We start from the raw sequence: 25,661 nt of genomic DNA, 5'->3' as shown, positions 1-25,661 counted from the left end.
TTGTTTGAATTTGCTATTTTACATTAATAATTAAAATATTTTTGTGTAGCTTTTATTCGTTACTGTTAATGAGCGAGACTTATAATGCCACAGCACAGTCTGTTCATACAATCATGTGGCAAATCAGAAACGTTCATGCAAAAATTTTGCTGAGTTCAAGTCTGGTGAACTCTGACCTCCGAATATATCACATTAGGACGTGTGACCAATAGAAGATTATACAGGGTTTTGTATAAATTTTGCATTCTGAAAGTCTATATTGAGACTTGTATTTGTATTGTGACAAAATTGACATTTTTATCAAAAAAATGTGTCAGACTAGACTTTAACCTGCATCACCTGCAAGAGCTCAAGGGCTAAAGGTGTCCGAAGCACTTGCAGAAACTTATGTACCGTAAATCATAAGCGTGAAATAATAAAGAATCTTCTTTCAGCTGTCTCTGTTCACCTTTACACAGCCCCCTTGGGAGAGATTAAATACTTATGCTGTGTTTGGGAAATAGCAGATTATCACATTACGACTGGGAGTAAAAGCAATGTGAAAGTAAACAATAGGTGACATGCCATGAGACAGAAAGAGTCCGTGGGTAAAACAAAGGCAGAGAACATCCTCACATTTCTGATATGCCCTAACACAAAAATCTCTAAAAGCGAATTGGGTTTGATGAATGTGTTGTTTATTTGCATTGTTTTAGCACTCAATGCACTAAACAAATAAGCAAATCTTATAGTGGCACTAACATGGCCAAACACTGTGTACTGAATCGTTTGCCCCACGTGTCCATGCGAGCTTGTTTAGGGTGGCCGTCACAGCTATTCATCATCCCCAAGCCTAGTGCAAACGCTGAAGGAACCTTTCCTCGCTTGTTGAGCGGCGTTTGGTCCAGGTGTACGGTTTCATTATGACACACAAAGCGGCAAACACAATACCTCTGATTATTGCTCTTGAGTGAGTTAAATAAGAGAAAGGATAAGTCCAGATGCTACAGAAGAGAAAGGGTAACAGGCTGGTCATGTTTTTGTTGTTTAACTCTAGATTGTTCCGTGTTGAAAAGGACTCTCGTTGGAGCTACCATGAAAGACCTCCCGCATGAGGAAACAGGTGGGGGTCTGTGGGTTTTGAACTTCACTCTCTTTAAGAAGCTTATACCCTGCATGTATGGAAGCATATTGGTTGCTGTTTTCAATTTGAAATGCAATCCGCAAAATGGCAATGCAGTATGTAAAATGACAATGCAATTGTGTATTGTAAGTTCTCCACTTTGGCAGTGTTTATGTATATTTGTGCATAATCTCTCCCTTTACACTGCCTCCAGCACGAAAGTAGCACAGTACAGACAGGTGTTTTTTCATGTGGATGGATCGTGTTTGTGATTGTACAGTTACTGAAGAGTGGTCTCACAAAATGACCATTTCTGAACGATTGTGTGAAGATATTGTGACAAAAAAGACAATAATCAAAATACTGAATGTGTTCATGATGAACCGCGTACGAGAAAGTCAAATTATAGTGATTATGAGACATTCAACAGGCGCGCTCACCGCTTGATAAAGCAGAGAATTCTCTACGAGATGTTCTAGCAATGTAGCTACTAGTTCTATCTTCTACAGACATGTAATCATCTTAAAAAACACGTAAGTAATTTTTGTCTTTGTGCTCCAATTCGTGTGCAAGAGATTAAATGTTTTTATCAGCTCTGCAGCCGCACATCCATGCACATAACGAGCGATGCTGGCTCCGCCTTCACGCAATGACGCTGTACCGGGGAGGGGGCGTGGCCAGCTCGAAATGCATTGTCAAGTCTACATTGAATTTTGCAGCACCCAACGCGCTGTGTGTAAATGAAAATGTAATCCCAAATGTTCAACCTGTTAATGTTAATGCATTTAGGGAAAATAACATTAGAATTTTAATTTTGCTACAGTTTTTGCTATCTTAAACATATATAATCAATCCGGGGAATGCATTTTCATTTTCATTTTGCAACTTAAAGAGCGTTAAAAATATCCATTTAAATAACATTTTAAAACTAGTGTAGGAACTGACAAATGTAATTGATATAATTTAATTTTTATTTTCATTTTGCACTTAATGTTGTACATATGTTATTTCGAATGTATATTTAAATATACAAATGCATTGTCATTTTACATACTGCATTGCCATTTTGCGGATTGCATTTCAAATTGAAAATAGCAACCAATATGCTTACATATGCATGTTCATCTCACTGGAGATTCTGATTTTGATAATCACATTGGATTATCCGAGTTGTCATCAGTGGTTTTATGATCCAGACTTTCTGTCTGATGTCTGGAAGGCAGAGTTAAAATGACCACCATGTTTGTTTAAGTGTGCTGAATGTAATATGTGGCTTACCTAGAATGAGGATACTCAAATATCTGGTCATTATCACCGGTTATCACATTAGCAGCTGATATCCAGACACCTGAAATACAACAAAAAATGTTTGGAAAAATACATCTAAAACTATACGTAAGAGATTACAGACAGTCAGTTGTTTTCGCAGAATAAACCTTGACATCGCGATGTTGTATTTTATTGATTACTGATCTTGCTTATTTCTTTACTTATCTCGTTTACCTATATATGTAAGTTACTGAACATGAAATGTTGGTTTGAAATATTTGATTAGCTTATTTGTAATGAATCCAAACTTTTCCAGAACCCTTTTGCGAGGAAGAGGCAAAACACACAGATTAACCAAGACGAACATATAGTTTGGTTTCATAACTTTAATCTAATATACGTTATTAAAAAGGCATTTTTAAATTAAATGTGTGTGTAATATTAAACTGCACCTTTCAAAAAAAATCACAGTGCCCAGATGACTCTGTGTTATTCGTTTTGAGCGGCTGTTATTGGATAGAGAATAACTGGCCAATCAGATTTAAGTATTCCAGAGCACTGTGCAATACAGATTAAATTTTGTATATCATCATAAACCTCACATCTATAACCTTTAGTTTTTTAATAAAGGAGGACTAGATGTATCTATCAACAACCACAAAGTATTTATTATATCCTAAGTTAAATTGGTTTAGCTTTTAATAACTCCAAAAATTCCAATAATGCTTAAGTGAGCATTTACACAGCATGGGTTTAGGACACAATCAATAAAAAACAGCACTTAGAATTCAAGGTCAATGTAGTGACTCCATTAAACTCAGACTATTGAAAGTCATCATTCGGTGGATCATGCTCATTTTGTGCTTACCCAGAATGCACTGCTCTATTATACAAGTTTATCTGTGCTCCAGTAATTAATGCATAAACAGTGTTACATTATAAAGCGAATACAAGGAAAAACAGCAAGACCTGCAAACAACAAATGTATCAACGCTGTTCTTCCAAACCTCGGATGTCCAAATTCGTTGTTTTTCAGGAAATGGAAAAACACTGTACTTTTAAAATGATTAAATACTGTGTTGTCAAAGTTGACAAGCACGTTTAAATACTTTTCACTCATTAGATATTTACAAAACTCAGTGACAAACATGCGTGACTAATAATAATTTATGCACAAAAACCAAACAAAATATGGAGATTTGAGGTTTAAGAGGGACAGCAGCGATATGCAAATTTGTTTAAGGCTTAAGAGGTCAAATCGGGGTCACCATTTCATATGCGGTGCTATTCTAACTGTAAACAAATTTGTACACATCATTCCTTGTTGCCACTGTATAGTCGACTCGAATCAAAGACAAAATACACAATTTGATCCTCTAAGAGCAATAAAAAAAGAATTAACTGGATAATTCAATACATTTCACTAAAGACATGAGGATGTGTGTTGAGGGCTGCGTTTATCTGAGGGGATGCTGAGCGTGTGAGCTCATGAGAGGAGCACTGGGCCCCTGGATGCTAGTCAGCTATAGCACACAATACCATAAGCCCCAGTTTCCCACACAGCCTCCGTACTTCAGTACCAACACCACTCAACATTTCACTGCCACAAAATCCTCTTGTACTCACTTCACTACAACAAAGAGCAGCTTATTTCACTTATATATGCAACAGAGAACTATTACTTAAAACCATTGATAATGGCTTATCATAAAAACAGCATCTTTAATAAAGTAAGTTCATGCCAACTGTGATTTTCACAATTATATGGCTATGGCACATGCACAAAAATGTGCAAAATCTGCCTTGATAGGACATCACAGGGCATTCAGCCATCATGCCATATAGATAAAGAACACAACATGACACTGTCAAATCAAAGAACATGAAAACAGATACAGATAAAAGGCATAACTATGAAGTCATAAGAATTACAGATACATACCAGAGTCAAAGCGGAAAATAAAGCCAGTGCATCGTCTACATCTGTATATACTACCTGACAGGGTCTCCGAGTCTTTATCAAAAAGATTATATTTACAATAGAAGAGATATAGTACTCACGCAACCAAGTTGATAAAATCCCTCCGTGCAGGGAAGACCCAGTGTGTATAAAAATGAGTCTGAGTGTGCAAAGTTAAGCACAGAAAAAACTTCACAAGCACAACTGGCCTTTTCAGACAAAAAAAAGCAGAATGAACGGCATAAGCCAATCAGAGTGAACAAGGAGCCGTTCCCCCACCCCGTCACCACAGCAATGGGCTGAACGGAGAGCGATTCTCATTCAAATTCAGCTGTCACTCTTAAAAGCCAGTGCGTGAAAGGGGGCAGCCGTCTCCAGGCTGAGGGAATGCACTGAACCATTCTTTAGGGGGGCGTTGAACTGGTTAAGGGGTATAGTGGGGGGCAGTTTTTGCTTTCGCTTCTTTCTGACCACACACACAACCCCTCTTTTCCAATACAACCCTCTGACCTCGGGGGTAAAAACCTGAATGAGATGTTTAACTGAAGACGTCTAACAACAGCATCTCTCTGTAATAGAGTTGAAAATCGAATTATTGTTAACCAGCATGTCAATCATGAACTTCCATACCTTGTGTGTGTTTTCTGTTATTGCTGATAGAATTGTAATATAGTGTACACATCTTCTGTCTCTACTGCTCAATAAAGTAAATAAAACATCTACATAACGTCTTACATAAAACATTTAAATGAGAATGAAATGTAAAGTATTAATGTCTAACTCAGACGAAAGAGAGCTCAATATTAATGCATAACTTATTAAAGGGATAGTTCACAGGAAGATAAAATTCTTTTCTCGTCTTATATTCAATTGACTGTAACAATACTTGGCTTTTTTTAGTTTAGGGCAAAACTGAGCCGCTGCCATATTGTACCAACTTGCTGTACTATTAACTCACTGATAACATTTGAATGAATAAGGAAATGTCTAAAAGGTTCATTTTGTAATAAAGTAAATCATTCAAAGCGAGCATTGACTGACAGGTTTTTGGCATTCAACCATATTCGTTGCTCCTTTAGAAAAAAACATACTGTAGGCTATATGCTGCCAAAAGACCCTTTCTCTGACTTTAAAAAGTTCGCCATATATGTTGTGAACTATAGATACAACATAACTCTGATATGATATGAAACAACAGTCAACCTTGTAATTCTGCAATTGATGGAATCTCATGGTTTTTTTGGTTCAATAATACCAAGTATGGTTCAGTATGTATAAAAAATAGCTGATACATTAAAAAGCTTATTTAAATATGATAGCTAATTCCTGTATGTGCTATCTACATCTTCCACCCATGTGACTAAGACGCCAAGATCTTATATATATCAGGCAAAGGTAAAGCACACACATTATATTTACATTTCCCTGTCCCAACTTGCTTTTTTATCCTACAGAAAAACATACAAACTCTCTGAGAAAACGATAGATCACATATATACGATCTGTTTACTTTTTATGCTTTGTGAAACCATACGGGTATCACTTACAGTATGGTATTGTACATACCTGTGTCAGAGATTAAATAAAAAAAATGTTTTGCGAATTCATAAACATAAAACAATTAATCCTACTCATACAGTACTTTGATAAAAATATCAACACACAAAACTTCTGCAAATAATTTGACAATTATTTGAAATAGTTTTGCGAGTATTTGTGAGTTTCGAGAGACTCATCTTAACCAAATTTTAATTCTGTTAACTCATGTAGATGCAGATTGTTGACACTAGTATTTTCAAACATGACACAACAAACATATCTAATAATAGTGAAGCAAAGCTTGCGAGTGACGTAGAGCTTGTACGGATGAACACAACGGGAGGTACAGTAAAGGTAAAAGACATGTACAGACCAAAACCTTCATTCCCTCCCATTAGACTGTACAAGATTGGACCAGTATTCTTTCTGATTAGGCTCAGCTTGTATACAGAAGAACGAGTAAACATTGAGCACAATGTCAGAATGACCTGCGCATTGTATTACAATAACACTGAAAAACAATGTTTACATTCTCTAGAAGAACTTGAAGCTGGTGCTGCATGACCTTGAATTAGCCACGCTACTCTCTTGGTCAAAGAGATATTGTCCCATCAACTTTCTATTCTAAGACCACATGAAAATGTACATGTGGGTAATTCAATTTGTCATAAAGTGTCTTGCATTGTACACGCTTTCAGTACAATGCATAGGGATACTGACTGTCAATGAAGGACAGGAGAATCAGGCTGGCTCACTTAAGTAATGCCTTCAAACGGCAGGGTTCATCTCTAACCACACAACCTGAACGTGCTCACGCGAGCTCATTCACACCCTACGGCCTTTTCGGAGCACAAGACCAAACAGTAGCCAAGAGTCAACTGAAACCCTGACTCAGTGCTCAGTCTCACCTTCAGAGACACAGTGAGTCTACAGTGACCATGCAGGCACGGGCAAACACTGAAATAATGACCAAAAAAATGAAATATCTTAAAAAAATAGAATGACAATAGAATAGATAGTGGACATTTCTGAACATCTATAGAGTAACACACACACAATTATGTCTTCATGTAACAATATAGCAGTAAGTTTCCTGCCCTAGGGGTTCTTGGGGGATACAGTATGTGTTTGATCACAGATTCTATTACATGTTAAAGAACTCCTCTTGTTTTCTTGATAAACATTTCTGAACTTCAACTAAATTAAAGAATGAGAAGATGACCAGGGGTGTTTTTCATTCAGCTCCCTTGTTCAGTAGTCAGGGCACTGATCAGGGAGTCGGCCATTTTAAGGGCTGTCTCATTCGCAAACTATTCCCTAAAAATTCCCACAATGCAACGCTAAAATCAGGGAGCATCCATGCTCCCGTTCCCTTACTGGAAATCATGTGATATTTTTGGAAGCCGTTTAACCGAAATCGCACAAGTTAACTCAATAAACTTTTATTTTATGTGTAAACACACATTGCTAGACAGGCACGGAACAAAATCTACTTAACAGTTCAATTTAATAATTGACCAATTTTGTGCACAGTATTTAAAAAATAAAGTCAGAGAGATGTGGGTTTTGCCTGTTAATAAATAAATGCGCTTACACAGTCACGTCACGGGAAAATAAGTGAAAAGTGTCCCAATGTGAAGTGAGCCAGGATCTTACCAGTGCCCGAACCCTTGTACACGATATACCGATTCATGACCGATTGAGAGACAGACCAGGTCTTTCTGAGAGCATCATTCCAGAATGTTCAGAAAAGTGAAGAGTGATATTCCGGAACTGTATCATTCTCTGCATTCCTCTCAGACTGCCAGAGAGGGACATTATTCAACACGTGCCATAAAACAATTCACCCAGTCTGATATGTTGTATCAAGATATTTCCGCATCAAGACCTTAGTATTAAACATTATCATGTTATAGCTATAAGAACAGTTGACAATACGCTTTTAGATTATATGACAAAACATTTTACAGTAAACTACAGTATGCATAAGATGGTGATACAAAATGTGCTTTTTTCAAATATTCCCAATGACGCAAACAGCTATTTACTAAACATTAAAAGACTGTGAGTATAAAATTATTACGCCGGCTTAAAGTTCTGTACTGTTGTGTATCTATTTTGAGGCAATTCATAATCAGATAAGCACGGTTTCACATTCAATATCATCATTTCATCCTTCCTCTCTGACATTAAGATGTGCTCATCATTCCTCTATCCCCTTGATTGCTTCTAAAATCATAACATCATTTGCTTCAATCAGACGACTGACATGTTAAATAAAGCTCCAGAGAGAATGAACAGCCAGCAGATCGATCATAAGAGACACAGTATATGTTTTGACAGCTTTTCCTGCAGCTGGGAGTAATTATTATACAATCAAACATTTAACAAAAGATATGTTTAAACTAATCTCAAATGGGTGTTGCCAAATGCACCTGTCCCAAAAATATATATACTGTATATTACAACAGTAAAAGTGATTTTGGTCTCAGTGTGATCCGAGGAGAAGGACTACAACCCACAGCAATGGGGCTAAAAGTCAGCATAAAGCTATACTCAGAAACAGGAATTTTCCCATGCTTCATGACTCGGACTCTGCTACAAGTTTTCCTGTGACATACATCTGAGAATTCTTTAAATCTCATGAACCTTATAATATTATACCAAATAGTGTATTATTGTATAAGTATACAACATATGTCTATATGGAGCTTTTTAAATGCCTAATCAGAGTATGCATGCACTTTTTACAGCACTGGAAAATGACAGAGTAGATCACTTCTACGTGCAATGGAGAGTGAAAGTACAAAAGTACAATCTGTATGCAAGGTTTTATTAGCCCTGTCACAGAGCTGACCAATGACGAGAGTAGATAAAGTCACTTTTAAGTTCAATGCTTTTAAAAAGGACAAAGACAACAACTAAAGAGCTACAAGGTGAAATCCAACAAATGTTGCTTAGAATGTAGTGCTGTTGGTAATAGTTAGAATTAAAAATGTTATCATGCTTTAGATTGTGAGATCATCTAAATAGATAATCGTCTTGTGTATTGAATGAAGGAATGGACAGAACAGTAAAGTCAGGGAACACCGTTTGAGAGCTATTGCATTCATGAGCAGGTGTGAAAGAAATGTTTAGAAACATGGAAGGTCTCTGAGAATGATGATGAAAATAAAACATTTTCCCAGACACTTTACAGTTAAATATATTTTAAATAAATCAGACTTTCCCCCCAGTCCAATAAAACTGATTCTGATAACAAATGCAAGTATGGTACATTATTTACATGTCTTGCTCTTAGAATTTTTTTTAACACAGTGTTCAAAAAGTGCTCAAAACTAGTACATTTGATTGAAAGCAAGAGAGAGAAGTCTCAGAAAAGGATCATTCGGTATTACAATGTATAAACAAATTAATAGATCTTCCTATTAGAATAGGCTATGGATTTTTTGATGAACATCAATTCTATAGAAAAGGTCAAATAGTTTTTAGGCAAATTACATCTGTAACGCAACAAAACAGAACTTTAAAGTTCGTAAATGACATCAATGACTAATCTCGATGGACGCAAAGAATATCACAACAAGCTCTAAACGCATTAACTGGAGATATAAACTATACAGGGGAAAAGAAACAGAATAAAAAGCAAAAAAGTGCACAAAACAACTTCATGTGTTCTTACCTGTAAGGTTCAGCCCTCCCGCGAGCTGCCCGTCCACCTGTTGAAATGCGCTCCCTGCACTACAGACAGCACTACTGAGGGAGGAGTCCAGTACTTCTGTAACTAACATGCACTTCTCGTTATAAACAGGCAAGAGTGTTTGTAAGACGACGGCATGGCTTGTATTTTAAATAAGCCTCATATTTGATTTAATGTGTTTGGGATAGATAAATAATCAATATGCACAGACAGGCGAGACTGAAAGCTGCCAACAGTCATTGAGCCCATTCGGAAGTGATTCTCCCTCTCATTCAGTTGCATTAAATCAAACAATACTTTAACTCTAATCCTAGCTTTGTAGTTCTGAAACATTACATGTGGCTACTTTGCAGATGCTAAAATACAACATTTTTCAACAAGGTGAATGAGCTTAGTTTAGTTTGTGTTATTCTGTCGTTTGACGTTGTCTTTCCATACACTGCGTCAAAAGAAAATGGAAATCGAGGCTTTAAACCATTAATATTTCTATTATATACATTCGCAACCTGTTTTGTTGGTAAGCTAAATAGAGCAAATAAAGGGTAAGTAAATAGCTTTTGGAGGGATTTTTATATTTATTACCTCTGATTACTTACAATTTACTGCCCCCTTTTGGTGGAGAGATGGCAATTCCTACTCCTGTACTAAAAGACCACTCCAGTTTTGCCTTTCATCAGTGCCCCTAACCCATTCCGACAGAAATATACCTCAGCAATGTAAAAGACTGAGAAAATGTTTTACAGATCCTAAAATACATGTAAAACATTAGTATTGTGTTGTTTAAAAGTTAACAAACTTGTTTTCTAGATATGCAAACATAGCATCTTTTTCTTTGTTGTTCTGCCCTGTTTGTCAGTTTTCTGCGAAAAAAAAATGAAAATCATCATTTTACTTTGCACATACTTAGAAATAGCACACTTTTTTGTAGTGGTCTCTTCATTTTTTCAATGGCTGTATATATAGGCCTGACAATTGTTATAATATTCAAAAATGTAATTAACTCTTAAAAGTAGGCTATGTATAAAAACTCATACACATAAACCAAATTCAAGTTCTTTTTACTCGGTTCAATTACACTTCTTCACAACAACTCAACACTCTTTACTATTTTTATCCCAATAAATGCATATGCCAGTCAAACCAATGTCAAAATAAATGCAGTCAACCATTCTTTTTTTTTATCTCGGCTTCATTATTTATCATTATTCATCTCACTGTTAAAACGAGGGTTATGTTGGAGAAGGAGGGCTGTGATGGCCTGGTTACGCTGAGCAGTGCGGAACATGTGTCTGACCCCTGACAGGTGCTTCAGATGGTCCTGTTCCTTCAGCGTCTTCCAATCTACAACCCTTCTCGCAATCTAATGAACAAAACCAAAATATGACTATGAGACGGTTGTCTTAAGAAATTTTCACAGTGTTCAACAAAGATAATATAGTTGGTGTAAGAGAAACTGAACTTCATAATCACCATTGATAGGTCTGTATTTGATTCTTGTGATATCTGTGTAGAGCGTTGTGTCAGAGCGTCCCACAGGGCTCCTGCACTCATGTCATCTAATGACAGACATTAAATACAGGATGAGTGCATGCACAAAACACATATGATTCCTTTGCATTTTTTGTATAATTTATGTTTTCAGCTATAAGAGTGCAGTACACTTAGATCTCTCTCTAACAGATTTATTACATTGTTTATAATTGCACAGACAGATTTCATTTTCTGTGATGCGCAGTAGATGCATATTGTCGTACTGTACCTCTCATGTCATCTCGTAGCTGGGAAAACCAATGAGGTACGTCCTTTGAGCAAGAAAAAGGGCTGAGAAAATACTCAGCTGTTGATTCACCAAACAAACTGAAAGACAGATTACCAGCTGATCAAATAACTACAAGGGTCACATCAATCAAATGCAACTTTGATTTACTACTACCAAAAAAAAACATTCTTATGCTGTGATATAAGACCTGATAAGATATTGCTTGCACTTTAGATTGCAGTCATCCTGGCTTGATATATTTTCCGTCTGGACTTTCTTCACATTTTCTTCCATCGTTCTAAAGGCTTTTGGTCAGCACAACTGTGAGCAGACAGATGATGTGTCTTCAGTCAAAAGCAATCAAATGAATCAAAGATTTAATACGTACTGTCCCCTCTTATTCCGACATGACCTAAAATAATTTGTCTAAAAGACAAAGCCTGGACAAATCTGGAACCTTAGCTGCCACAATATAAAAACAGCAGGACTAGTAATCTTACCTGCGTATGTCTTTCTTGCTGCCAGTTCGCTAAGAAACATTGTGAATGACATCCAGCTGCCTGATTCTGATGTTACAGATCTTGGTGGGGCCGTGTCACTCGGTTCAGGCAGCGGGTTGGTTATGACATCCATGGAGATTCAGTTACCCAGGTGACAGAAAGCACCTGATTCCTCAAAGGAATGAAGATAAACACAGTCCCATCCCTTCTGACACTTTTCCCAGGGAATGTGGGATAGTATGTGCCGGACTAGAAGTGATGTATCCGTGTGCGTTTAATAATTGACTCCAGAGCTGCAGGTCCAAACATGCTCTGTTAATCCTAAAACTGACAAAAAAAGACACTGGAAAAAATATCATGGTATAGAGATACCAATATTGCATACAGATGATCATCAGATTTCAGAAAGTAAAGAAACAGTTTATTAATCAGAATCTTTAAAGTGATTCATACAATTTCAACATTCTTCTAAAGTCATACCAAAGCTATTGAGAAACATCGTAGACACATACCCATGGTGAATAAAAAAGACCTAAAAAAAAGACTATTCCTTAAAATTTGTTCATAGACTTGAAAATGCTAATGACAACAAACAACAAATTTGTTTAAAAAAAAATTGTAAGTAATATTGTTTTTATTTAAATATTTAATTTTTATTATTTTAATTTATTGTAATATTATATTTTTTATTTGTTTTTTGTTTTTTAACAGAAAACATCAGTTGTTTTAGTGTATTAACTAAAAACATCTGTACCGACATCAGTATTTCAGTGCTCTAGTAAACAACAGTTTAAAAACGATTTTAGGACAAACTTTTATTTTTAGCAAATCTATCAGTTAAGTGAAAAGTGATATTTCCTTTTTGATATTTTATGGTTTTATTTTCTTTTTTGTTTGATTTTGCATGTGTTTTTAACAGAAAACCTAGTGGAGTTTAGACTTTGCAATCACTGATTTTGAAAACTTCTATAGGTTTTTGAAAGTTATTTAGGCTCTTTTAGTTTTATTAAGAGTGTATTAACTGAAAACCTTTCACGCCACTTCATTTCCCTTTTTCTCACCCTCTAAACAGTGACCTGCAGTTTGGTATGTCATTATGAAGTGGATGTGATGCCTTTCAGCACGACCGATTTCAAATGGTGCTAGAAAACTCCAGTCCACTCTGAACACCAGAGGAAATCAGTCACGCTGCACGAGGCAGAATCACAGCAAAAGATTTGATTATATCAATGGGGCATCACAGAAACTTATAAAGAAATAGTGCTCATGCATTTAAAAGGCCAACCTACAATCAAATCAAATGCCAAGACTAATAATGAGCATCCTGACCTCAGTGGCAGTCTCATTTACTCATACTGATTTATGGAACGCTTCCTGAGGACTTTCCCATACAGCATCTACATTGTTGATGGTAGTTGGTGTGTCTCTGTTATAATTGGAGGGCTTCTGTAGAGGACGCTGCAGTGTGTCGTAGCAGTTTAGCCACGGACCATCAGTGCAGAAAAGAGAGACCTTATACCAGCATGGCAGCGCTCTGTGTGAGAGTAACAATGGAAGATACATACTTTAAAATTGAAATCATATAATTGTTTAGTTGTGTACAGTAGGTGAACTAGACCACCAGTAAAAATGATTCTATTGTGCATTTTTCTGATGTGCAGTGTTAAGTTTTTCTTACAATTTCAGCTAACATTTTACAATAAGGTTGTATTTGTTAACATTAGTAAATACATTAATTAACGTTAAGGATGGGCAATACTGTATAGTTTTTCAGTATTTATTCATCTTTATTAATGTTAGTTAATGTCAGTACAGTTGTTCATGTTAGTGCATTAACTAATGTTATTACAGTGAGTTACAGTGAGGATATTGAAGTCAACAGGCATTATTTCCTCGTTTAAGTACACAGTAAAATCGCCAGTGTTAAAAAAGGTCAAATTAACACTCACGGTGCATATATAATCCACACTCTCAAAATGTGGATTATATAAACACTGTGAGAGTTATTTTGACCCTTATTTTATATGTTTTTTATAAACATGACCTGTTCTACTGACTTCAGCATAAAAATCATTAAGATGCATGAACATTAAATGCAAAAGGCTGATCATTATAAAGCTATGGTGAGTTATGTAGTGCATTTCAAAAAGCAATCAGAAACTCCCATACGTAAAACCTCTAGAAATTAAATATTAGCAGAACATATGAACGCAGTGTGTTGTGGAATTTGGGGGATGCTGAACTAGGTCAGTGATCTTTTCAGCACAGGAAACCATTATTGCTTGAATAGTTCCTCCATGTACACTCAGTAACCAAGGTTCACACAGACAATGCACATATATGACCTGACTTGCCCTCTAACAAACCCTCACCAGTAATTACTGAAGCTTTCAAATATCCTCAATTATAAAAAAGAGGCTGGACCAAACATCTACTTTGATTTGTAGAAGGGAGGTTTTTTGAGGGTGTAGAGCACCTGATATACAGTAGATGCAGCTGTATAGAGCACATGATGACTTTATATGATCACACATGCATGCCGGTTTAAATCAGGGCATAAGATGTTTGACTGTACCTCCATGAACATTAGCTAAAAGGGTAAGGACCACATACATTTTTTTAATCCCTGCTATTCACATTTACAAGTATATTGAATTGTAAGTAAACTACACACATCTTTCTTACATTACATAAAAGAAATGATTACCTTAAAAATCTTTGTCCATCTGTGTAACGCCTACTCTAGCCTGGGGGAAGATGTTGGACATGTCAATGTATGATTTAAAAAAGAAACTAAAAATAGCATTGTATTGTATAAACAATATGTACAAAGATAAGCATGTTTTAGTCTAATAGTCTTACCTTATAGTACAGAATGGACCTTCCCATCCCAATGTAGACAGCCAGTGGTCTAACCATGTGCTCATATTAATGCAGTCTTGGCATGTGTGTGTATTTGTGTGTGCGTGTGCAAGAAACAGAGAGAGAGAGAGAGAGAGAGAGAGAGAGAGAGAGAGAGAGAGGTAAAACGTACAATAGAGCTAAATGGAAAAAAAACGAATGAAAAACAAAAAACAAATGCATTATTAAAGATTGTAAGAAACCGAGGAGGATGCAGTAGATGAGGGGCAGGATGGAGACTCGCCTGTCTGGCAACAGTCTCTCAGACAGACTTGACAGCCCCCCGCCCATACCCCCCAAACTGCGGGCTGTGACAACACCCCTACACGCCCTCCCCTCTCTGCCCACCCATCCTAAAAGAAACAGAATACCCACCAAGTACAGTATTTGCTGGGCCGGGGAGAGGGGTTGACAGACATGCACTTTTAATACAGTAGTCAATAACAAACCTTAAATCTCATAGTCTATTGTAATATCAAGTATTTATCTCTGTATCTTGACCCATGTGGGGTGAATATGGACCAGGGTGCCCTCTAAAGGCAATGACTATAAATACACTCTTGTCTCATTTCCTGACCAACTGAGGGTCTTTCTAACCGTCTGAATCAGTCATTAGTTTTTCTCTCTGTGATTTGTGACTCATGTTTTTCGATTATTGTTTAATGGATAAAAAATTGCACAAAGCAGTGACAAACAAGATAATATTTGTTTTTAATTAAACAAAAAAGTTTGGATTTTGTACAAACCCATAAGATCCATACAATTGTTTCAAAGGGGATCTACATGCTTAAATAAAAAAAGAGTGTACAATAGAAATAACATTATTTTGTTTAATTAACTAAAATCGTATAGAATTGAATGGGATTTTTTCTTTTTTACACAATAACATTTTTAAAATCTTTTTTACCTTTGTTCATTTTCAGGTTTTAAATATTAATTCAATTTATTTAATTTAATTCCAGCCATCATGTGAAACCACCAGTTCGCTTGCACAGTCCAACCTTTTTGCTCACAGAGGTCAATCTGCTGTAGGAAGTGATTGCGAGCCTCATCCTCCACTTGATCCTGCTGCAGCGCTGTACGCAGGTAACGCATGTCCTGCGACGTGCTGAGCTCAGGAATTCCAGTGAGCAGCATGAGCGAAAAGAGCGTGACAAGCAGGCGAGACTGAGAGCGCAGGGAAAGATAAGCATTGATACAGGTGTCCTAAAAGAAAGAACAAATGCCGAGTAAGGTTTACAGCTGGTTTTGATCTGCTGTAAGGCGCTTTAAACTCAGGTGCTAATACTTTTTTGGCTTCTTCAAGACGGTTGTGTTTGTGTGACTAAATGGTAGGTCTAGCTTCATAAATTCAATGTTTTATTGTGGACCTTTAATGGGAGCGAGGTTTTGAATGTGAAATAGCTTAATTTATTTAAGTTAAAGATAGATGTTAAATAAATATGTCAACTCTTTTGAAAAGCTTTTCCTATCTGCTCTCCACTAATAAAAGGCAAGTTCTGCCCCTGGTGACAAAAGGCCCAATCAAACACAACACATCTCAGCTATAAAATAGGACTGATTGGCCCTGCTACATTGAAGGTTTTGAAGAGAAATGGTGAAGCAGAACGTACCCTGAATCTCTGGAAGTAGAGGCTAGGGCGACCTTTCACCCTGCCCATCACGTAAAGGAAGTCAGGGGTAAGAACAAAGGGCACTCTTTCTCTGTTTACCCCCATGAAGCTCTTGGTATGTCCCAAGATGTGTCCGAAATCAATGTGGATCAAATTCCCTGTGAAAAACAGCATATTAGTCAGATTCTAAGTAAGGGATAATGTATAAGCAGCCGGTTGTTATTGCAGAAATAAGCCCCGACAGTGTGATCAGGACCCAACGCGAAGCGGAAGGGGTTTATTTCGCTATTACAGCCAGCTGCTTGTACATTATCCCGCTTATTACACGGCGACTTGCCACATGAGAAAAATACTGGACATGAAATGTGAATTTGAAATATATGATTAGCTCATTTTTACGGAATGCAGACCTTCCGTGAGGAAAAGCCGTTTAGTTTCGGGTTTAAGGTAAGAAACGAGATTCAAATGTCACAAACAGGCAATTTGGTTTAATCATTTGTAAATATAATGTCATATGTGTATTAAAAGATTTAATTTGTCAAATAAACCTGTCAAGATGGTTTGCTGTATCCGGGTTACCATGTGTTATTAGTTTTGAGAGGTTGTTATCTGGGAATAATGTCGCAGAGGCCAATCAGAATCAAGCATTCCAACGAGCCGTGTAATAAGTGGATTTATAAGTTAAGTACTGGTATATTTCTTCATTCCCATGTTCTGTTCTACATATTTGTTTTGATTGTTATATAAAACCTTTCTAATGTAATCAATAATAATACTCTGAACTTTTGGTATTAATGAAATATGACAAATATGTGAAATGATTCAATATATCTAGCTATAATATAATAATTTAAAGGAGCAATGTGGAGATTTCAGCGACATCTAGCTGTGAGGTTGCGAATTGCAACCAACAGCTCACTCCACCCCTCCCCTCTTTCTTTCTAAGTATTACGGCAAGTGATACAGGACAAACATGTTGTCACATTTTCACTTCTTTTCCAAAGAAGATAATGAAACACACTCTCTAGAGCAGTTTGTCCGTTTAGTGCTACTGTAGAAATAAAATGGCGAATTCCATGTAAGAGGATCCGCTGTGTATGTAGATAGAAATAACTCATTCTAAGGTAATAAAAACAACATTTCATTAAAGACATAGTTATGCATATTATATTGCATTTCTGTCAAAAGATCCTCCAAAAAATGACACATTGGACCTTTAAAGGGGTCATATGGCGCGAACACGTGTTTTTCTGTGTCTTTGGTGTGTTATAAGTTTCCCATGCATGTATTAGACACGTAAAATTAAAGTGTCGGAACAAAAGATGCATTCTATATAAAAGCGAATGCTCACCCAGACCTGCCTCGTGTAACGCCTCGTGTAACCACACCCCCACAAATCTACGTCAGTTCGTGGTATGATTTGACTAAAACCTGTACATATGGGATGAATTTCATCTCAAAATGATTAACAAATGCATGACATCGGATGCCAAATGGATGTCATCCGTGAACGTGATACAAGTTACACTTGTATTTTACTATTCAGTTAATCTGTGAAATTTAGATTGTAATAAACATGAGGCGATTTGTAGAATAGAGACAGATTTGTGAATACAATGTTTTATTTTGTGTTCATGTATAATCATTTTGCGCATACCAATGAGAAGTTGTGCATTTGTGTATCCTGCAACGCGCGTCCATTCATCCTGTTCTGTGCATTTGGATTTTGAGACGTTCTTTACGCGGTTTTGCATTGGACAATCCACACACAAACAACTCCAGATCTATGCACAACCGTGCATAAACTACGGCCTACCACTAGATGGCAGTCTCAGATCATTCGTAATTGTGACACCATCGGCTTGCCATAGGATTGTCCAATGCAAAACCGCGTAAAGAACGTCTCAAAATCCAAATGCACAGAACAGGATGAATGGACACGCGTTGCAGGATACACAAATGCACAACTTCTCATTGGCATGCGCAAAATGATTATACATGAACACAAAATAAAACATTGTATTCACAAATCTGTATCTATTTGTACAAATCGCCTCATGTTTATTACAATCTAAATTTCACAGATTCAAATCATACGGCATTTGTTTGTGAATAGTAAAATACAAGTGTAACTTGTATCACGTTCACGGATGACTGTGCATGCATTTGTTAATCATTTTGAGATTAAATTCATCCCATATGTACCTGTCAGTACAATTGCTTTGGAACCTGATGTTCCAAATATGGTAAGAGGCGTTACATTTCCGTCACACGCTTGCAGTATTTGACCAATCACTACACACTGGTTAACTGGTCAATCATAGCACACCTCGCTTTTCAGAGCATTCAGAGAGGCAGGGTAAAGATGAGATACAAACGAGCACGGTATGTGGAAATACAGCGTTTTTGCACCTTAAATCGTGTATACACATTGCATTACATCTAAAACAAACGATAATATTCCTTTTAGCCTTGTCATTTGACCCCTTTAACTGATCATTTTTGTATTTTGTTCCTATAGTTCACTCTTTATACAAGTTTACTAAAAATCATGCTTTCTGGAAGTGAATAATTCCATTTTTCAAGTCACAGGATAAAAACTTTCTTGGTTTTACCTTGATCAGTGATCATAATGTTGTCATTGTGGCGGTCGCCTATACCCAGCACATACGTGGCCACACAGTACCCAGCACACGAGTTCACAAACTTCTCCATAGCCTGAAAGTGCTGTTGCATTTGTGTTTAAAACAAGTAAAGAAAGAGAATGATCAAATTTCTACTTGGTTTTGCCTTGTGTTTCTTGCTTTGTATGACGCCAAGTGTGATAAAAAATCTGTTGGATTGCAGCAGAGTGGGAAATGAAGGCTCGCATTGGGGAATATTCACATGTCTGCTTACATTTTCCTGTAAAGAGCATTTCCTCTCAAGCCAGTCATACAAGGCATTGTTTTTGAATGCCCCCGCCATGCCCCCCTGACTCCTCTGGACAGAAGCGATAGTGACTGCATTTCTTACAATCTCAATCATACCTGTGCAAAGACAGATAGAGACAGACATGCAAATAAATGTAAAGTGATGTAATGTACTGCGTTTTTACATTGGCATGTAAGCATAATATATATGACACATAAGCAAATAAATAATGTTTTAAAAATTCTTTAAAAAAGGCTATTTTACTCGAATACTTAAGAATAAAGAAAGATATAACAGACATGAAAATGGCACAGCTACGTGGAGAACTAAAAAAAAATCTGACCATTGAAAGCAACGATTGTCAGTTCTCTTAACAAATTCCTATATACTTCTCACTTCATGTACCTATGGTATATCCTGTTGAAATGCATCCATAAGGCACTAGATTCAAGTTTAAACCCTTTTCCTGCCAAATTGAGTCCATCACCATGAGTGTCTGAAAAACAACATATACAAAATGTTCATCTCTGAATTACAAAAGGAAGTTTGCAGTCATCACTGCAATCAGACTTTTTAGACTGGGGTTCATTATTTACCTGGATGATGAGCATGTCCTGTCGGAGGTCATCTCCATGTTTGAAGATGATGCCTACTGGAGAGATTGCTGGAGCTTCTGAATGTATGCAGGAGAACTCAAGCCAAAGCGGCTTCTTCTTTGATGCCAACACTTTACAATCTCTGAGCTGTGTGGGGAAGGGTTTGGGTCAGGGAATCGTTTTAGAAAGGCTACGTTGGGTCAGAGTTAAATAGGATAGTTCACCCAAAAATGAAGATTTGATCATTTACTCACCTTTATGTCATTCTATACCTGTTTGACTTTCTTTAAGCAGAACACAAAAGAAGATATTTTGAAGAATGTTGGTAACCAAACAACACTGCTACCCCCCCAATTACTTACATTGTATGTAGTCAAAACAACTGAGACATTTCTCAAAAAATCTTCTTTAGTGTCGCACAGAAGAAAGAGTCACATACAGGTAAACTATCACTCTAGAAAGTTTGGGTGAAGAGAAAGATAAACTTCAAGAACATTTTCAGTTTGCTACATCTGAGGTTAAAGTTTTAATATTTAAGCATATACTTAAAACCAAAAGCTTACTATTATGCTTCCAGCTCTGACACGGGGATCAAAAGGTACCTGGAAGTCAGAGGGTAAACCGCACTCCTCCAATAGCTCCTGGAGCTTCTGAGGAGCTGATACAAACACATGATCACATAGCCATACAGCCACAAACAAATAATGCTCAGTGCAAAGGTGTTTGAATCGTACCTGTTGGTGGAAGATCTGTCTTGTCAGGATAGAGGCTCTTCACTGTTAGGGCTACATCATGCAAGCACTTGACAGCTTGTACCTGAAGCTGAAACTCCTCCAACATGGCCTTTCCACAGCCTAACAGGTACGCCTCCAGTATGACAGCCATGCGCTGACGAAAAAACGGGCATCCCGCCACCTCGCTCCGCAAGTACCAGAAAAAGAAATGTCCGATTCTTTTGCTCTGCGTATAGCAGAGAAACAGGGAGTATCCGGTAAGATACGATAAATCAGTAAATCCTCTATTTGAGAGTCACAAATGGAAGGAAATGACTTACCCTTAGAGCTCTACTGAGGAGGAATTGTGCCAGACAGCTGTTGTGATACGGTTCGACTTTAAGGGTCTAGGAAATAGGGTAAATGGGAAAACATATTGTTTCATCCCCAAGTGAGATCCTAAACGTTGGTCTTATTTGTACTGACAACATCAAGAGACTACTTTGATACTATATTACTAAACCTATACACTTGCACTTTATGGCTTTACCTGAACCAGCTGAAGCAGGTACTTAAGCACATCTTCATTGGACAGCATCTCTAACCTTTGAACAGCCAACCTTCTGACCTTCCTATCTGCATAATCCACATTAAGAAGCTCAAGGGCCACGGATAGCTCTATGTCCTCTGGCTCCCAGTGACTCAGGAGCCAATGGACATCCTGGACAGCACCCGGCTGCATCCAATCCACTTTGCGAAGAAACTGGGGTAAATTTGAGGCATAGTGAACGCTCTCCTCTTTGACCCACTTGAGGGAATGTTTTCCAGATTCTGGGGAATCAGATACAGGAGCGGTACCACTACCAGGTGAGAAAGTACCACTATTAGGCAGGACCAAAGGGAAGCTGTAGCGATCCAACATGAAAGTAATTGCCATAGATTTGGCCACATCAGGGTTGGTGGCAGTCGAAAGCTTGTCAGCCTTATAAGTAAATGCCTCCTCGTCTACTTCAGGGAATGGCCACATATGCAACGTGTGAAGGCCCTGGCTAAGAAGAGATCTGTGGTCAATTAATTGGAGGTTTACAAAATATAACACTTTCCCCTTTTCCTTCCGGTAGTCTGGAACTTTCGAAGAATTTGTCTTAGTTTCCTTGGTTGAGGGGCTATCCACGGCACCAGCATTAATCGTGAAGCCTAATTTAGCTCCATGAGGGATATCTCTAATGAGAATATCAAAGTCTAGCCAGGTGTTCCAGAGCACTTCATCTGTGAACTCTTTTGAAGCCGAACAAACTAACGACACAATCTTGCTGCCGTAGATTATAGTGGCCTCCACGTGAACAAACTGCGGTACTTTATTTGGCAGCACTGTGATGTCAAACCCCACGAGTTTCACTCTGAATTTTCTCTTGCAGTCCCACAGAGAAATCATTACAATTTCTTCTACTTCCTTTCCTGTTACAGAAAGTTCCTCATGGGAGCCTGACAGACCAGTAAGAGCGTCCACGAGTGGCCAGTACTCTTGTCCTACTCTGTCGTCTGGAAGAAATGAGACAGGAACCACTGAGAGATGGAGGTCCAATGTGTTTTTCAGGCAGTGTCTGACCCACAGGAAGTCTGAAAGCGGGAAATCTCCACTTAAGAACTCTTCTCTACCACACACCTTAAGAACATTTTCCATAGACCATCTTTCAAATGAATGGTCTATCATGGCCAATGATTCCCATGTGATCTTAAGGAGATCACTAGGAGTATGTCTTATGCTAACTTGAACAGAAAAGCTTGACTTTTTACAATAAACACTCACAGACAGTTTGCACTGATCTTGCTGGTCCATAGGAAGAGCCGCAGAAGTCGTCCACGGTTCAGTGGCATATGCTACAGGATCCCGTTTTTTTAGCTCTTCCCTTCTCGGTGTCGCAAACTTTCTTCTGGTAAAGCAAAGTTCACTTAAACGATTAATATCTGAATCTAAATCATATCCAATCAGCTCATTCAGAATGCACTGGAAGCTCATTCTCTCCTCAGATGCAGCCTCATGAGCCAACACAGTGACACTGAGGGTCTGTAGACCATCGGCACTCTGAGACCAGGGTGCATCCAAAGTTCGCAATACCTGGAAGTCATCATAGATTTCATAGCACTCTTCATCCTTGCGGTACAACAAGCTGTATCGCTCTGGGTCCAGAAGCGCAAACGGATCAGGATATCGGTTCGTCTCCTGCGCTAACATACACAGGCGTACACGAAGCTGGTGGACGTTACACTGTGCTGGCAGTTTGACCTGAAGAGGCTGCTGGCTGTCCACTGATTGTAAACCACCTTCACTAGGAGGTGACTTGCAAATAAATACCAGACTGTGATCAGAGCGAAGCAGTCGTTCAGGATTTCTTTTGAGGAGAGGTTCTTGTTGCTGTAATGCTTCTGTTTTGTTCTCCATACTAGAATATGAAAATATACTAAGATACCAGAAAAAAAGCGGTCACACTTTAGATTAGGGTCCAGTTCTCACTATTAAAGGGATACTTCACCTAAAAATTAAAATGCTGTCATCATTTACTCACCTTCGAGATGTTCCAAATCTTTATGAATTTCTTTGTTCTGATGAACACAGAGAAAGATATTTGGAAGAATGCATATAACCAAACAGATCTTACCCCCCATTGACTCCCATAGTAGGAAAATTACTTTATATTACTACAATTGTATTTTTTCCTACTATGGTAGTCAATGCGGGGGCAAAATCTGTCTGGATCTGCATAATAAATTCACCTAAACTGGGAATTCCGTCACCATGGTCTTTTTGTGCCTCTGATCGCGAGTGCAATCGCTAACAAACTCCTAATTATCAAACTAAAAAAACAGTTTCCAAAGTTTAGTTGTTAGGAGATATAGAGCTGTTTGTTCTCTAAAGTCCTAAAGACCATCTTTGTGAAGAATTCTTGAAACCAGAAGTTGCTTTAATTTCCAAGTGATTTAATAACTTATCAAATCCTTATGCATGATAATATTTTTACCGGTCAAAACCGGTTTTCAAATACCATTTTAGGTTGAAGAACATTATTCCACAACAAATCTGGTTCGAACTATTGAAGAACGCATCAGTCTTCTTAAGCTGTGCCTTATTTATCACACACATGTCTATACATTGCAAAGCCAAGAGGCTATGTACAGTCCTCTTGAAGAATAATGCTCACAAAAAGGATTATAAATACACACATTTTGCATTTCACTTCGGTACAACTTTTTATAATGACAAAGTGCAAACAAAGTTTAGAACCAAAAATCCAACAGGTCAAGGTCAACAGGTCAAGTTTTTCTTTTTCAAGATTTTTATATTACAGCAGCAGATTAATATTTATGCATTTATATGACATAACTGCATTCATAACTCTTACCTGTGTGCTTGTCTTTGGTCTCAGTGGCTTGTGCGTAAGGGAATATGTCTGTTTAATTTCCCTTTCCGTAATATGTGCCTGTAAAGAGACTCATTGCACAATGGCTCATCACTTCCTCATTCTTTTGTCTGATTGCACCTGAGAGGAAGAAACCCAGGTAAAAGTTCACTAAAATACAGTTCCATAATGGACTTAGAGTGCAACTGTATATTGTGTATTGTCACACAATAATTTTATACACTTAACCGCTTAGCATTCCCAAGATCTCTTTTGTAAGGGTACCACAGGTGGTACAGTGGAATACTAAGGGGTGAATACACTAAAAATATTCTTGATGTCTCAAAATAGCTCAGTTAAGTACACTTAAACCTACATTTATGTTAAGAACTACTACTAAAAAGGTTTGACATTAAGTACAAAACTAATGCGTGAAAATAGAGCACTTTAAGTAGTGCACTTTTTTACCTGGGAAGTTATATGCTCCTGACTGTCTCTTGCTTCGTCGTTTTTCTTCCCAGTAGCAGCATTACTATTAGGCCTATTTGTGGATTTCAAAGCTTTCTGACTCTGTTGAATTTGCAAAAAATTGATGACGTCACACAAGTGGTGGAGTGTCCAGATCAGATTAATGTCAAATTATTGCTGTAAATAACGTACATTGCATTTGAAGATTACTTTTGTGATCCTATTTTTGTTCTCTGTTTTTTTTTGTTTCATTCATTCATTTTCATTAATTCATAATAAATGTTACCTCTTACATCACTCCACCCAAGGGATTCTCCGGGGTTCGCACATGACAACAAACAGCGCTTTATTTATTTATTTTTTTGACAAACTAAGACATAATAGAATTTGTATATATTTACAGTACATGCACTACATTTTGTTTGCTTATTTTGCTCAAAATCATGATGTATGTAAGTGTAAATGTGATAATAATAAGGAACTATCTAATCACAGTTGAGACGTGGGGCCCGTTCTCCGTACGTCACTTACTACATCGAAGATCAAATTAAACATCCGAGATGTCCTAATCTCGCTAATCATCATCTGGATAATTCGGTTCTTCGAACACACTTGATGTGTACGATTAGTATATCTGGATTAAATTGTCTGGGATCATTGCACGCTCACGCACGGTTTGGAAAGGCAGCATATATCGATAGAAGAACTAGTGATCAGCCACGCTGCTGTTGGCTGGTTGTTACGTCAAAAGACGTAGTTATATCCATTTTTTTTACAGCTGCTTGAAGATTATGACAAATTTTAAAACCTTCAGGAACACTTCAAACGATGCACAGACAGATAACTTTAATGATATTTATTACATTTTAAAGCAGTTGTAAACTGAAATTGTATATTTTGATAAATGAACTTTTAGCTCTTTTTTATAAATTCTCTTTATTATCAATGAGATTTGTCTCATTGTCATCAATGAGATTATCAATTGTGTTTTTCCCCACAAAATAAAGTATTTTATACCCATTAGTGTTCACTGCATAGGATACCGAGGAAAGTGTCTGGAGGACTGTCCATTTCAATAACATTTCTTAAATTGGATAAACTCATAGCAGTTGCAAGTCTACATCATCTGAAAGGCATCCATCTGCCTGAGTCCGCTGTGGTACAGAGATGAGGAAAATATGATTTTGTTGTGCTGTTTTATTGCTTTTAATGTATTGTGAATTATTGCTT

At 37.4% G+C, this 25,661-nt stretch overlaps 3 protein-coding genes across 8 annotated transcripts in view; all 3 read right to left on the bottom strand.

The window, feature by feature from the left end:
* Positions 1-9,616, bottom strand: part of lamb2l (laminin, beta 2-like) — a 42,734-nt gene extending 33,118 nt beyond the window's left edge. Inside the window, exons 1-2 of one of the 2 annotated variants that reach the window (XM_057363251.1) lie at positions 9,553-9,616; positions 2,381-2,450 (exon numbers count right to left, since the gene is read on the bottom strand). In XM_057363251.1, coding sequence (XP_057219234.1) covers positions 2,381-2,411 — 31 coding nt within the window. In that variant the 5' untranslated portion in view covers positions 2,412-2,450; positions 9,553-9,616. Of the gene's footprint in view, positions 1-2,380; positions 2,451-4,432; positions 4,545-9,552 lie in introns of those variants that run through there. The other variant, XM_057363252.1, reaches the window with a different exon arrangement.
* Positions 9,617-10,637: 1,021 nt separating this feature from the next.
* si:rp71-17i16.6 (uncharacterized protein LOC100148415 homolog) lies at positions 10,638-15,064 on the bottom strand. Of its 2 annotated transcripts, XM_057363273.1 has the most exons (8): positions 14,692-15,064; positions 14,537-14,576; positions 13,159-13,363; positions 11,830-12,156; positions 11,538-11,650; positions 11,330-11,427; positions 11,041-11,126; positions 10,638-10,930 (listed from the first exon to the last, which is right to left on the bottom strand). In XM_057363273.1, exons 5-8 carry the CDS (start codon positions 11,621-11,623, stop codon positions 10,763-10,765), a joined length of 438 nt encoding a protein of 145 aa, XP_057219256.1. In that variant the 5' UTR covers positions 11,624-11,650; positions 11,830-12,156; positions 13,159-13,363; positions 14,537-14,576; positions 14,692-15,064; the 3' UTR covers positions 10,638-10,762. The 2 variants fall into 2 exon arrangements, with proteins under 2 accessions (XP_057219256.1, XP_057219255.1); XM_057363272.1 differs by lacking the exon at positions 13,159-13,363.
* A 393-nt stretch (positions 15,065-15,457) lies between these two features.
* si:rp71-17i16.5 (phosphatidylinositol 4,5-bisphosphate 3-kinase catalytic subunit gamma isoform) lies at positions 15,458-24,098 on the bottom strand. Of its 4 annotated transcripts, none has more exons than XM_057363254.1 (12): positions 23,967-24,098; positions 23,133-23,169; positions 21,116-23,027; positions 20,907-20,972; positions 20,587-20,812; positions 20,416-20,510; positions 19,853-19,999; positions 19,662-19,752; positions 19,242-19,372; positions 18,959-19,070; positions 16,344-16,501; positions 15,458-15,936 (listed from the first exon to the last, which is right to left on the bottom strand). In XM_057363254.1, the coding sequence occupies exons 3-12, from the start codon at positions 23,006-23,008 to the stop codon at positions 15,664-15,666; spliced, it is 3,192 nt and encodes a 1,063-aa protein (XP_057219237.1). In that variant the 5' UTR covers positions 23,009-23,027; positions 23,133-23,169; positions 23,967-24,098; the 3' UTR covers positions 15,458-15,663. The 4 variants fall into 4 exon arrangements, with proteins under 4 accessions (XP_057219237.1, XP_057219240.1, XP_057219238.1 ...); XM_057363257.1 differs by having other exon boundaries at positions 20,455-20,510; XM_057363255.1 differs by having other exon boundaries at positions 21,116-23,009.
* Between the last annotated feature and the right edge of the window lie 1,563 nt (positions 24,099-25,661).

This window comes from Triplophysa rosa, linkage group LG21 (genome assembly GCF_024868665.1).
Source record: "Triplophysa rosa linkage group LG21, Trosa_1v2, whole genome shotgun sequence".
In the NCBI taxonomy this organism is placed as follows: domain Eukaryota; kingdom Metazoa; phylum Chordata; class Actinopteri; order Cypriniformes; family Nemacheilidae; genus Triplophysa; species Triplophysa rosa.
The sequence above is the reverse complement of the archived record's forward strand: the minus strand, read 5'-3'. Positions and strand labels throughout refer to the sequence as shown.

What these genes read in the sequence shown, in the direction of transcription:
- si:rp71-17i16.6 (XM_057363273.1), bottom strand. Translation starts at nt 11,623, where the DNA reads ATGGAAGAAAATGTGAAGAAAGTCCAGACGGAAAATATATCAAGCCAG. An exon ending in TGCAAGCAATATCTTATCAG is followed by an intron (nt 11,428 to 11,537) that starts GTCTTATATCAC and finishes TCTGTCTTTCAG; the next exon opens with TTTGTTTGGTGAATCAACAG. An exon ending in GCTACGAGATGACATGAGAG is followed by an intron (nt 11,127 to 11,329) that starts GTACAGTACGAC and finishes GTCTGTCATTAG; the next exon opens with ATGACATGAGTGCAGGAGCC.
- si:rp71-17i16.5 (XM_057363254.1), bottom strand. Translation starts at nt 23,008, where the DNA reads ATGGAGAACAAAACAGAAGCATTACAGCAACAAGAACCTCTCCTCAAA. An exon ending in AATGCTCTTTACAGGAAAAT is followed by an intron (nt 19,071 to 19,241) that starts GTAAGCAGACAT and finishes CAAATGCAACAG; the next exon opens with CACTTTCAGGCTATGGAGAA. An exon ending in CATTATGATCACTGATCAAG is followed by an intron (nt 16,502 to 18,958) that starts GTAAAACCAAGA and finishes TGTTTTTCACAG; the next exon opens with GGAATTTGATCCACATTGAT.